This window comes from Mobula birostris, chromosome 2 (genome assembly GCF_030028105.1).
Source record: "Mobula birostris isolate sMobBir1 chromosome 2, sMobBir1.hap1, whole genome shotgun sequence".
In the NCBI taxonomy this organism is placed as follows: Eukaryota; Metazoa; Chordata; class Chondrichthyes; order Myliobatiformes; family Myliobatidae; genus Mobula; species Mobula birostris.
In genome coordinates, this window is record NC_092371.1 from 122,792,339 (window position 1) to 122,805,702 (window position 13,364).

Sequence of the window (13,364 nt, forward strand, 5' to 3'; positions counted from 1 at the left end):
CAGACAATGCTGAAATCAAAAAAAGTATGCCCATTATTGGTGACTTCATCAATGTCTCACAAATATGTTGATTAAAACCAGTGTCTCTCTGCTTTACCTCACCTTCTAAAAAGTCAATTATTATCTGAATGGTGGGAATTTATTGCTTATTTATTTATTATCTCTTTTTTTTGTTTGCACAATTTGTTCTCTTTGCACACTGGTCAAATGCCCAAGTTGGTGTGGTCTTTCGTTGATTTTATTATGGTTATTATTATAATAATATGGACTTATTGAGTATGCCTGCAAGAAAATGAATCTCGGGGTTATATATGACAACGTCTACATACTTTGATAATAAATTTACTTTGAATATGGGGATTAAAGTGATTCAAACCTTGGTATTTGATAACTTATATGGTTACAGGCATGGCCGAGTTCAGGGGAATCTGAAAGCTGGGTATCTTATTCCTAAGCACACCTTAAATTTTGAAAGTTATTCTTGAACCTTCCACTTTTTCAGGTATACCACTTTAATATAGAAAGTGTTTATTATTTCCGTGGAGAAACCTCCTATTATTACCCTTGAACTTCCTCTAACAGGTGGCTTCCAGGACAACACATCACTGAAATACAGGAAAGGAAGGTTGTTTAGTTCCTTGAGCCTGCTCTATCATTAAACCAGATCATGACTGATCTGTGCCTTAACATCACTTGCTACATTTAATATTACTAGGTCGATAAGATAACTGCACCAACCAATTCCCCACGTGCACCCAGAGGCGGCTTCAGTCACAAGCTTCCTTGGCTGCTCCACAGACTCAGTGGAGACATTATCTTCTTCATCCGAATCTTCTCCCAGCATTCGTTTCTCCAGCTGCTCATGCTGCTGGCTGATTTGTTTCAGTTCAGTTACAGTGAATTCAGATTCTGCTTCTTCATCCTCTTCTGGCCCCTGCATTTATGCATATTTCACAATTTTTAAAAAAAATGCTAAGTTACATTGTTTCACACTAATAACAAACTCAGCTACAAAAAGCTGCCAAATACTTTGGTCTTAAAGCTTTGCTATTAGAATGCCCAAATTAATTATGAAGTTTTAAAAATTCCCTTATAGAAAATGTAATAAATGTGCTCATTTCTTTCAGTAAGAAATTAGCTTATACTGGATAAATGTCGAAAAAGGCGAATTTCTTTTTTAGGAATTTCCCTGCATGGTAAATATTTAATTTTCTTCTGCAAAACAAGAAGAAATTGGAACATGTAACAATTTAAGTTTCAGTAAGATCTAGTTTTAAAATTTCATATCACTATTTTGGCAATTTCTCAACTAGCCTGGTTGAAGAACTAAATAGAAAATAATGTTAAGGCACAACAAGTAAAAAAGAAAAAGAAAAATAAATACCTTGGGTGCAAGTATTAAGAAACTTTCTCTCCCTTTATAACTTCCTGATTATTTCCATACTCCAAAGAAAAATTTGTCAGAAGTAGTGATGCAGAATAATTTAAGAAACTATAGTGGGTTCAAAGTGCTGGCAAATGAAAAGCTTAAACTGACACCCAACAAGGGCAAACTTACAGTTTGCACGTATATATTTTTTGACATATGTTCGTATTCTCATGCCTCAGAAAATATGTTCTGAACCAGACTGGACCATGAAATGTAGGATGGCAGGTACTGCCCCTTGTACTTCAAAAGTATATGCATCACATACATCATGATAATGAAATTGCCCAGCACTAGAAAATGCGTTCATTTGCTGAGATCTTAAGTTCAAAATTCCCTCCTTAATCCTCTTTAGGCCTTTCTCACATTAATATTTACCTCTAAAACATAGATTTTAGTCACTAGTCCTCTACCTTCTCCAATAGTTTAACAGCATTTAAAAAAACAGCAAGAAATACTCTAGATGTTTATCTTCTGTCTCCAGCATTTCATTTTGGTGGCAACTTTGATAATGCTGCTGCAATCTGCCTGGAGACATTTTAAATTGTCCTTTCTTGATGTTGAAAGGGTATAATCTATGTTAGATTGTTTTTGAATGACTAGAAATGGAGAGTGGAGAGAAAGGAGTGCTATGTGGTGGAGATGGTGCTAGGGAAACACTATGATGGAATGTAAAGACAGAGAAAAAGCTGTGATATAGCTATCTGGCACTAGAAACTGCAGCAAAATAATATTTTGGTACCTTGATGACAGGGCTCTGGGCTGCAAACAAATGAAGAGTCAGTGGTCGCTGGGATCCAAAAGGATGAGTAGAATAGCGTTCAAAAAGATGCTTTTAGATAGACACTAGAAACTGCAGCAAAATAATATTTTGGTACCTTGATAACAGGGCTCTGGGCTGCAAACAAATGAGGAGTCAGAGGTCGCTGGGATCCAAAAGGATGAGTAGAATAGCGTTCAAAAAGATGCTTTTAGATAGACACATGAATATGCAAAGATGGAAGGATGGTGTACATACAGAATAGATTTAGTTTAATTTTGCATCGTGTTTGGTGCAGATACAGTGAGTGAAAAAACCTGTTCCTATGTGGTAGTAATTTATGTTCTAATTGGTCAATGAAAAAATAGATGACTGCATTTTAATGATAGAAGAAAAACTTGTATTACTGTGAAAAGCAGTTTTACAGAAAATCAAAACAGGAAGAAATATTCTGAAGGAAGCACTTCTCCAAGCAGCTACAGAATGGAAGAAGACAAGATAAAACTAATTTCCACATTGTATGACAAGGTTAGTGATCAGGGTGAAAGGGAAATTAAACTAAAATAGGAACACAGGTCACTGACCTATTCTTGTGTATCTTCTGATCTCCAAGTTAAAACTTTCAGATCCTTCACAGTTTCTGCCAGCTTTAACACGATCTCACTAGCAGACGTATCTTCCTCTCTCCTCCCTTTCTGCATCCCTCAGCAACTACTCACTTCATCACTCCCCAATCTTCTCCATTGTCTTCACCACAACACCTTCTCATGCAACCACAGCTGCACTATTTTCTCATTCACCTCTTCCCTCCCACCATCCAAGGACGCAAAACCTCACTTCAGGTGCAGCAGTGAGTCGCTTGCACATCTACCTGTGCTGCATTTGAAATTCACAGTTCATCCCTCTCTGAACTGGAAAAACCAAACAACAACTGGGTGATGTTTCATGCAGTACCTGAACTCCGTCTGTAAGAATGATCCTGAGCTTCTTGTTGAGTGTCATTTTAATTTTCAATCCCATTGCCATTGTAACCTCTGTCTGCTGCCTCAATAGCCAAAATGAGGCACAGCGTAAACTAGAACAACTTCTGCCCTGGCACTTTACTATCTATTGGAAAGAATACTGAATTTTCTGGTGTCAGGTAAAAACTGACCTCACATTGTTTTCCCCCATTATTATGCTTCTCACTCTATTTCTTTAACATACCTGACAGGCTGGAGCTAAGGAGACAATGGCACCTAATGGAGACTCCTTTGCTTACATCTTCAGAAACAGCTCTATTTCTATCTTTAATATCTCTATTTTTCCCTTTCAGGGTTCTTTGAAGACCCTGACCTGGAGTTATACGCTGACTTCAGATCTTTACGGGAATGTGACTCACTCTTGGGGTCTCACAACTAGCCGCTACTCGATATACTAAGGGACGCGGCCCAGAAGATTAGCGTGCATTTGGAGTTCCGGGATTTCGTGGCTCTGGAGGTGGGCAGACTCGAGTATGGTGCCGCCGCAAGAAATTGGTGTGTCGTGGGAGACGGAAGATTGAAAGCAGCAAGCTAGCTGCTGGCTGTGTGCCCAGAGACCCGAGTTCTTTAGGCACAAGGCTTGGAAAAAGCGACACAATGAACCTTTAGCATTGCAAATCAGCAAGTTGTTTGTTATTTCTTCCCACTGGCTGTGAAACAGAGACACCTCTTTTTCCCTTATTAGGGAAAGAGAGAGCCTGTGGTATGTTGAATTACCGGGTAAATGAGTAGTCTTTGGGGTACTGCAAGTCTGTCTCTTTATTGATGCTTTGCTGCATGCTTGAGTGCTCGGTGGGGGGGGGGGGGCTGATGCTTTTTAATGGTGGGGAGGGTAGAACGTTGCTTTGCTGCTGCTTACATGTGGGAGGGGGAGCTGGGGGTGGCTTTGGGGTTCTAACGTTTAACTGTCATTCATTCTTTGGGGCACGCCTCTGTTTTCGTGTATGGTTGAGAAGAAAAAGCATTTCAGGATGTATATTGTATACATTTTTCCGACAATAAATGTATCTTTGAAACTTTGCTAATGGTCATGCTCCTAATCTTTATCTGATCTGTCTGTACCCATCTCCATGCAGTCTTTTATCTTACACTTTATTCTTTACACCAGCTCTTCTTTGAAAACTATGAACCCTCCAATCTCCCTAAATTCTCAGGAAGAGTCATCATTTCTTTCCACAGAACATGACTATCTGAGTTCTTCCAGCATTTCAGTTTGGGTTTAAAACCCCCAAAATCAGCTGGAAATGCTGCAAGTAATACAAGGAAACGTATTAAGTAAGGCAAACATGAGAAAATCTGCAGATGCTGGAAATCCAAAGCAACATACACAACACACTGGAGGAACTCAGCAGGCCAAGCAGTTTCTATGGAAAAGAGTAAACAGTCGCCAATTTAGTAAGATGTTTGTGTGGCGAGCTTAATGTTAATTTTTCTTTCGGTTGGACCAGTCTAAAAAAGAAAAAACGAGACATATGATTTAGTGGCACCTGCTAAGCAATGCACACCTACCCATAAATAAAATCTAACATGAACTGGTAACTAATACTGATGTTTCTGGTGGCCCTTCTTGTTAGTTTAACACAGTGGGAATTACACCAATGATCGTCATAAAAAAAATTGAATAAAGTCCAAACACACTGAAAGATAATGCAGATTAGATTCTGTAATCCAAACTTGGTTGCTTATGGGAGTATGGAACATGGAATTTCACAGCAATGAATTGGGATGGTTTAAATTCAGGTCTTATGTACTGATGAGCAGTTCTGAATCAAGATGGCTTTGCAGAAACTGGTTTGGCCATCAACTCTCCTTCTATCAAGTGAGTTATTAGGTGTGCACAAAATGTAGAGAAAGTGAAATAATTCAGGAGAAAATTTGCTCTTGGACCTTATCATGTCTAGAAGTCACTGATCCAAAGAATAAGATAGACAAATAAATTGTTGTCAGCACTTCTGTAATATCTTGCAATATCTACTCTTCATTCAGCTGTTTTAATATTCCCAGCACTTGTTTCAGACACAATCAAGCCTAATTTAGCAGGGAAATTCTCTCTTAATCTTGATTCTGTCAGAATGTGATAACAAGAATTTCATAACACATGTGATGTACGGCTGAATGTAGCTGCACACCAATCTTGTCTCTGCAGGATGTTAACTATCAATGTATACCCTTTACTGTAATTCAAGTTATTAGCCAACTACCGTAAATGGCACAAAACAAAACAACATTGTGAACTGTGAAGAGGATAGTAATAAATTGTGGCACAATACAAACAGGCTAGTAGAATGATAGACAGTAACAGTTGAAGAAAAAAGGGGAGAAGCTTGGCTAATCAATTTGATAGAAAGAATGAGCAAAAGCAATATAGAATAAACGATACTGGTCTAAAAGGAGTACAGGGATAAAGGGGACCAAGTGTATGAGTGCACAAGTCATTGTAAGAAGGCGTATAAAATTTTGAGCTTTATTGCGGAGTGAAAAAAATCACGTACAGAACTTTTGAAAAACACCAGTCCAGCAGAGTGGGTAGAGTGAGTGTGGCCACTGGTAGCCAGTTTCACAGATGAGTTCGGTGAGACAAAGGGGACAGGAATTAATAGAAACATGAATAAAAACACTTTGATGCATAGTGCAGTTTGAATGCAGAATGCATGGCCTGCAAGTGAGGGGGAAGCAGGTTGCATTGCACGTCAACAGAATTGGATGATCAGGGAAAACTTGTAAGGTTAGGGAGAAAGCTAGGGTGTGGAACTAATCAGTTGTTCTGGTAGAGAGCTGGTGTGTGCTCAAGTGCTAAATCACCTTCCCTTGTCTCTGCCGTAGTTGGATTCATCAACAAGGGAGATGAGGCTGAGTACAGGGCTACGGTAGGAAACTTTGTCACATGGTGTGAGCAGAATTATCTGCAGCTTAAAATGAAAAAGACTAAGGAGCTGGTGGTGGACCTGAGGAGGGCTAAGGCACCGGTGACACCTGTTTCTATCCAGGGGGTCAGTGTGGACACGGTGGAAGATTACAAATACCTGGGGATACGAATTGACAATAAACTGGACTGGTCAAAGAACACTGAGGCTGTCTACAAGAAGGGTCAGAGCCGTCTCTATTTCCTGAGGAGACTGAGGTCCTTTAACATCTGTCGGATGATGCTGAGGATGTTCTACGAGTCTGTGGTGCCCAGTGCTATCATGTTTGCTGTTGTGTGCTAGGGCAGCAGGCTGAGGGTAGCAGACACCCACAAAATCAACAAACTCATTTGTAAGGCCAGTGATGTTGTGGGGATGGAACTGGACTCTCTGACGGTGGTGTCTGAAAAGAGGATGCTGTCCAAGTTGCATGCCATCTCGGACAATGTCTCCCATCCACTACATAATATACTGGTTGGGCACAGGAGTACATTCGGCCAGAGACTCACTCCACCGAGATGCAACACAGAGCGTCATAGGAAGTCATTCCTGCCTGTGGTCATTAAACTTTACAGCTCCTCCCTTGGAGGGTCAGACACCCTGAGCCAATAGGCTGGTCCTGGACTTATTTCCTGGCATAATTTACATATTACTATTTAATTATTTATGGTTTTATATTGTTATATTTATACTCTATTCTTGATTGGTGCAACTGCAACAAAAACCAATTTCCCTCGGGATCAATAAAGTATGACTATGACTATGACTACGACTATTCCATACTTGCCTGTAAAATCAGAAGTCTCGTGCTCCCTCCAAATTTAATAACATGGCCAACTTTAAGCCGGTGGTAGCTTTTAGGCTTCACTTTTTCCTTGTTAACCATTGTCCCATGTGTGCTTCCCAAGTCATAAATATAAAACCCTGTGCTGCTTTCCCCATCAGCCACTCGCCTGTGCTGCACGACAGCATGGTAGCGGGAAATGGAAGGATGCTCAAGAGAGATGTCACAGACGGGAAGCCTTCCAACAACATAAAAGCTCTTCAAATTCAGACCGATATCTGAAACTATGCTGCCATTCTTGAGGACCTCAAAGCTGTAGGGAGCTTCTGCTAATCCTCCCCACGGTGGTTCTACGTATGGAAGTGGTGGACAAGATTTGTATTTGTTGGAAGGTAAGCTGGGAACAGACCTGGACTTAATCAATGGCAATGCAGATTTGGGATGAAGATTTTCGATGAGTGGCTGATCTTCTATAGAATTTCCTTCGGACTTAGACTGAGCAACTTGCTTCTGCACCACAAAGCTCTCTGCAGCTGCCGCCTCATTCTTTACAGGCACCTCAGTGAATTTGACACCTTCGCTTGTTTCTGTGCTGGACGATGAGTGTCTTGAGTGAACAGTCTTCTCTTTCTTCTGCAATGGAGCCAAGGGGAGTAAGGGCTTCTTAAAACTATCACCATTTAATGCATCTGCAACAAAATTTTAAAAAATGTGTAATAGTATAACAAATAGCACCCATTGAGATAAATATTTGATGTAAAAGCAGTACACTGTTTTGGGGAAAATACAGGATAGTGGGCTTGGATTTGCAAGAACAGGCCAGTAGAGTCAACAAAGTAAAATAGCTTCTTTCTGTATTTTTACATCTCTTGTTACTGTACAATTCTGAGAAGCACAGTGGATAATAACAGCTTAACTGAGGTAAAGACAGTACTTAAAATAGTATAATTATCAGACAATTTAAATCAAGTAACATAGATATTCTTTCTTGTACAGTCACTGAAAAGGCCAGTAGTTCCTAGTTGCTACTGAGTATGTGCAGTGAGTCACATCCTTGAAATTGCTTCAGGCCAGGTGAAGAAAGTGTGGGAGTTCCATGACTGACACTCAGCAAAGACTAAGAAGCTGTAATATGGAATAACAATTTATGGAAGATGCTCTTCCCATGCACCCACTGCTGCTGCAAAGTGGTAGTCTCATGTCAGAAAGATACTGTCAAGGAAGCAATGACAAGTTTAGAGCCACACAGCACAAAAACTGATCCTTTGGTCCACCAGGTCCATGTCAACCTTTTAGCCCATCTACATGAATCCCATTTGTCCGCACAAACTCAATACTCTTCTATCCACCACCTATTCAAGCTCTTGTCTAAACCCCTCTCAAATGTAGTCGTTGTATATGATTCTAACACCATCTTCGGTAGCACAGTCCAGACATCTACCACTGTCTGAATAAAAATTTTATTCTTCAGATCCCCTTTAAAACTAACCTTAAATCTAAGCCCCCTTGTTTTACGAAAAAAAAGACTCTGACTAACTATCCTATCTATGCCTGTTACAATCTTATGCACCTTTATCAAATTATCCCTCAATCTCCTTCACTTTGGAACCAATGGAATCTAGATCAACTAGGAGTGGGAAAGTGGACAAACAAATGGCAGATGAAATTTAACTCAGACAAATGGAAAATGATGGATTTTGGAAAGCTAAAACAGGGCAGGACTTGCACAGTAAGTGTAAGAAACCTGTGGAATGTAGTAGAACAATAAGAGATGAAACAGAAAGTCGAGGCGAAGAAGGCAATTGGCACGCTTACCTTCAATGGATGGCCCTGGTGAAGAAGAAGGCTCATATCAGGTTAAGGACCAAATGAGGCACTAAATTATAAGAAATGCAAGGGAATACTTAAGGGAGAAATCATATACTTTGGCAGAGAGAAAGAAAGGCATAGACTATTTTCTAAATAGGGAGCAAATTTAGAAATCTGTGGTGCAGAGGGACTTGAGAGTGTTCATACAGGATTCCTATAGGTTAACTTGCAGATTGAGTTGGTGGTAAGGAACGCAAATGCAATGTTAGCATTCATTTCAAGAGGACTAGAATATAAAAGCAAGGATGTCATGCTGATGATTTATAAGGCATTAGTTACACCACATTGGGAGTACTGTGAGCAGATTTGAGCCTGTTATCTAAGAAGGGCATTTGAGAGGGTCCAGAGGTTCCCAAAAATGAATGGGTTAACATCTGAGGAGCTCTGATGGCTTGGGGCCTGTGCTCACTGGAATTCAGGGGAATGATTCGGGGGGCGGGGGGGAGAATCTCAATGAAACCTATCAAATATTGAAAGGCCTAATTAGAGTGGATGTAGAGAGGATGTTTCTTGTAGTGGGGGAGTCTAGGACTAAAGGACACAGCCTCCGAATAAAGGATGTTTCTTTAGAACAAAGATGGGGAAAACTTACTTTAGGTGGTGAATCTGTGGAATTCATTGCCACAGACGACTGTGGAGGCCAAGTCAGTGGATATACTTAAAGTGGAGGTTGATAGGTTCTTGATTAGTAAGGGCATCAAAACTTACGGGAAGAAAGCAGGACGATGAAGTTGGAAGAGATAATAAATCAGCCACGATAGAATAGCCGAGCAAAATTGATGGGCCGAAATCTGCCCTTATGTATCATGGTTTATGGTCTTGCCTTGTTTAGCAGTCTCATGTGCAGCACTTTATCAAAGGTCTTCTGAAAATCTGGCTCTCCTGTGCCCCTTATTTTCTCAAAGGATTCTAACAGATTTGTCAGGTAAGATTTTCCCCTGAAGGAAATCTTGCTGACTTCAGCCTATTTTATCACGTGCTTCCAAGTACATCAAAAACTCATCCTTAATAATGGAACTGAAAATCTTGCTAACCACTGAAGTCAGGCTAACTGGCCTATATTTTCCTATATTTTGCTGCATTCCCTTCTTAAATAGTGCAGTGATATTGGTGATTTTCCATTCCTTGAAGTATTCCATAAACTAGTGATTCTTAAAAGATCACTACTAAGATCACCATCAGCTCTTCAGCTACCTCTTTCAGGACCCTGGGGCGTAGTCTACCTGGTCTAGGTGACTTATCTACCTTTAGACCTTTCAGCATCCCAAGCACTTTCTCCTCAGGAATAACAACTATGTTCACTTTTGCTCCTGGACACTCTCGAATTTCTGGCATACTGCTTGTCTTCCAAAGTGAAGACTGATGCAAAATACTTATTAAGTTTATATGCCATTTCTTTAACCCCTATTACTACCTCTCCAGCACCATTTTCCAGCAGTCTTGCCTCCCTTTTACTCTTTATATACATGAAAAAAACATGCTATCCTCTTATATTATTGGCTAGTTTACCATATTTCATCTTTTCTCTCCTTATTGCTTCTTTAGTTATCTTCTGCTTGTGTTTTAAAACCTTCCCAATTCCCTACTTTCCCACTAATTTTTGCTATATCGTATGCCCTCTATTTTGCTTTTAGACTTCCCTAGTCAGTTATGGCTGCCTCATCCTCCCTTTAAAATGCTCCTTTTTTCAGGATGAACCGATCCTGCACCTTCCTAATCATTCCCAGAAACTGCAACCATTGCTACTCTGTTGTCATCCAGATAGAGGCTCTTTCCAATCTATTTTGTAGCCTGCTCCTCTCTCATGCACCTAGTTCTTGACTTCTATGTCAGAGCTGAGAAGGAGAGGATTTGCGGGCCTTTTCAGCTTTTTAAATGGCCAACCATTTGGGAGCAGAGGAGCTGAAGACAGCCGGTCAGCTAGCGCACTATAAAGGAAGTTTCGTCTAGCGAAGAGGCCGTCGTCATAACGGCCATCGTTGGAGTGGACTGAGTCGGAGTGGGACAGCTTTGGCTCAACAGGCTTCGGTGTACATAGGCAGAGGCGAGGGTAGGTTCCGGTAAGTTGTTGTTTTGTTCTGTTTGTTCAGAGTAGAGAGAATGCCAGGCAGGATGTTGAAATGCTCCTCTTGCAGGATGTGGGAAGTCAGGGAGACCGCCGGTGTCCCTGACAATGATTCCTGCAAGAAGTGCATCCAGCTGCAGCTCCCAACAAACCGCGTTAGGGAATTGGAGCAGGAGCTGGATGACCTGCGGATCATTCGGGAGAATGAGGAGATTATAGATAGTAGCTACAGGGAGGTAGTTACGCCAAAGGAGCAGCATACAGGTAATTGGGTTACCGTCAGGCGAGGCAAGAGTAAAAGACAGGCAGGGCAGGGTTCCCCTGTGGCCATTCCCCTCAACAATAAGTATACCGATTTGGATACTGTTGGGGCGGATGACCTACCTGGGACAAGCTGCAGCAGCCAGATCTCTGGCACTGAGTCTAGTTCTGCAGTGCAGGTTCCCCTGTGGCCATTCCCCTCAATGACCATATCGATTTGATACTGTTTGGGGGGGGGGGGGGGATGACCTACCTGGGACAAACTGCAGCAGCCGGATATCTGGCATTGAGTCTGGTTCTGCAGTGCAGAAGGGAGGGTGGAAGAACAGCAGAGCGGTAGTGATAGGGGACTCGATAGTTAGAGGTACAGAAAGGAGGTTCTGTGGTCGTGACAGAGACTCCTGGATGGTTTGTTGCCTCCCGGGGGCCAGGGTCAGGGATGTCTCTGATCGCGTGCACAGCATTCTGAAGTGGGAGGGTGATCAGCCAGGTGTCATGGTATACATTGGTACCAATGAAGTAGGATGAAAGAGTGAGGAGGTCCTGAAGAGTGAGTATAGAGAGCTTGGTAGGAAGTTAAAAAGCAGGACCTTGAGGGCGGTAATCTCAGGATTGCTACCTGTGCCACGTGCCAGTGAGGGTAAGAACAGGATGCTCTGGCGGATGAATACGTGGCTGAGGAACTAGTGTAGGGGGCAGGGTTTCAGATTTCAGGATCATTGGGACCTCTTCTGGGGCAGGTGGGACCTGTACAAAAGAGACGGGTTACACCTGAACAAGGGGACCAATATCCTTGCAGGGAGGTTTGTTAGGGCTACTGGGGAGGGTTTAAACTAGACTTGGAGGGGGATGGGAACCAGAGTGCCAGAGCAGATAGTGGAGCGGGGGTGAAAATAAATGATGTTAAAAGTTAATGCAAAGTCACAAACAGAAGGGTTGTGTGTGGTGGTAATAATCTTCTGAAGTGTGTCTATTTCAATGCGAGGTGTATTGTGAGGAAGGGTGACGAGCTGAGGGCGTGGATTGACACATGGAATTACAACATTATAGCCATTAGTGAAACTTGGCTACAGGAGGGGTAGGACTGGCAGTTTAATGTTCCAGGGTTCCGATGTTTCTGATGTGATAGAGGCAGAGAGATGAAGAGTGGGGGGGGGGAGGGGTAACATTGCTAATCAGGGAAAATGTTACAGCAGTGCTCAGGCAGGACAGATTAGAGGGCTTGTCTACTGAGGCCATATGGATGGAGCTGAGAAACAGGAAAGGTATGACCACATTAATGGGATTGTATTATAGACCACCCAATAGTCAGCGAGAATTGGAGAAGCAAATCTGTAGAGAGATACAGACAACTGCAGGAAACATAAAATTGTGATAGTAGAGGATTTTAATTTTCCACATATTGATTAGTACTCCCATGCTGCTAAAGGTCTATATAGATTAGAGTTTGTAAAATGTGTTCAGGAAAGTTTTCTAAATCAATATATAGAGGTACCAACTAGAGAGCATGCAATATTAGATCTCCTATTAGGAACGCAAACACAAGGAAATCTGCAGATGCTGGAATTTCAAGCAACACACATAAAAGTTGCTGGTGAACGCAGCAGGCCAGGCAGCATCTCTAGGAAGAGGTACAGTTGACGTTTCCGGCCGAGACCCTTCGTCAGGACTAACTGAAAGAAGAGCTCGTAAGAGATTTGAAAGTGCGAAGGGGAAGGGGAGATCCAAAATGATAGAAGACAGGAGGGGGAGGGATGGAGCCAAGAGCTGGACAGTTGATTGGCAAAAGGGATATGAGAGGATCATGGGACAGGAGGCCTAGGGAGAAAGAAAAGGGGGAGGGGGGAAGCTCAGAGGATGGGCAAGGAGTATAGTGAGAGGGACAGAGGGAGAAAAGGGAGAGAGAGAAAAGGAATGTGTGTGTATATAAATAAATAAATAACGGATGGGGTACAAGGTGGAGGTGGGGCATTAGCGGAGGTTTGAGAAGTCCATCTTCATGCCATCAGGTTGGAGACTACTCAGACGGAATATAAGGTGTTGTTCCTCCAACCTGAGTGTGGTTTCATCTTTACAGTAGAGGAGGCCGTGGATAGGCATAGCAGAATGGGAATGGGACATGGAATTAAAATGTGTGGCCACTGGGAGATCCTGCTTTCTCTGGCGGACAGATCTCCCAGTCTGCGTCGGGTCTCGCCAATATATAGAAGGCCGCATCGGGAGCACCGGACGCAGTATATCACCCCAGCCGACTCACAGGTGAAGTGTTGCCTC

The 13,364-nt window shown here is 42.1% G+C and overlaps 1 protein-coding gene across 3 annotated transcripts in view; it reads right to left on the reverse strand.

The window, feature by feature from the left end:
* slc4a1ap (solute carrier family 4 member 1 adaptor protein) overlaps positions 1 to 13,364 on the reverse strand; it is a 189,694-nt gene that overhangs the window by 114,919 nt on the left and 61,411 nt on the right. For all 3 annotated transcript variants that reach the window (XM_072247342.1, XM_072247349.1, XM_072247333.1), the window contains 2 exons: positions 6,899 to 7,584; positions 739 to 934 (listed from right to left, as the gene is read on the reverse strand). In XM_072247342.1, coding sequence (XP_072103443.1) covers positions 739 to 934; positions 6,899 to 7,584 — 882 coding nt within the window. The remainder of the gene's footprint in view (positions 1 to 738; positions 935 to 6,898; positions 7,585 to 13,364) is intronic.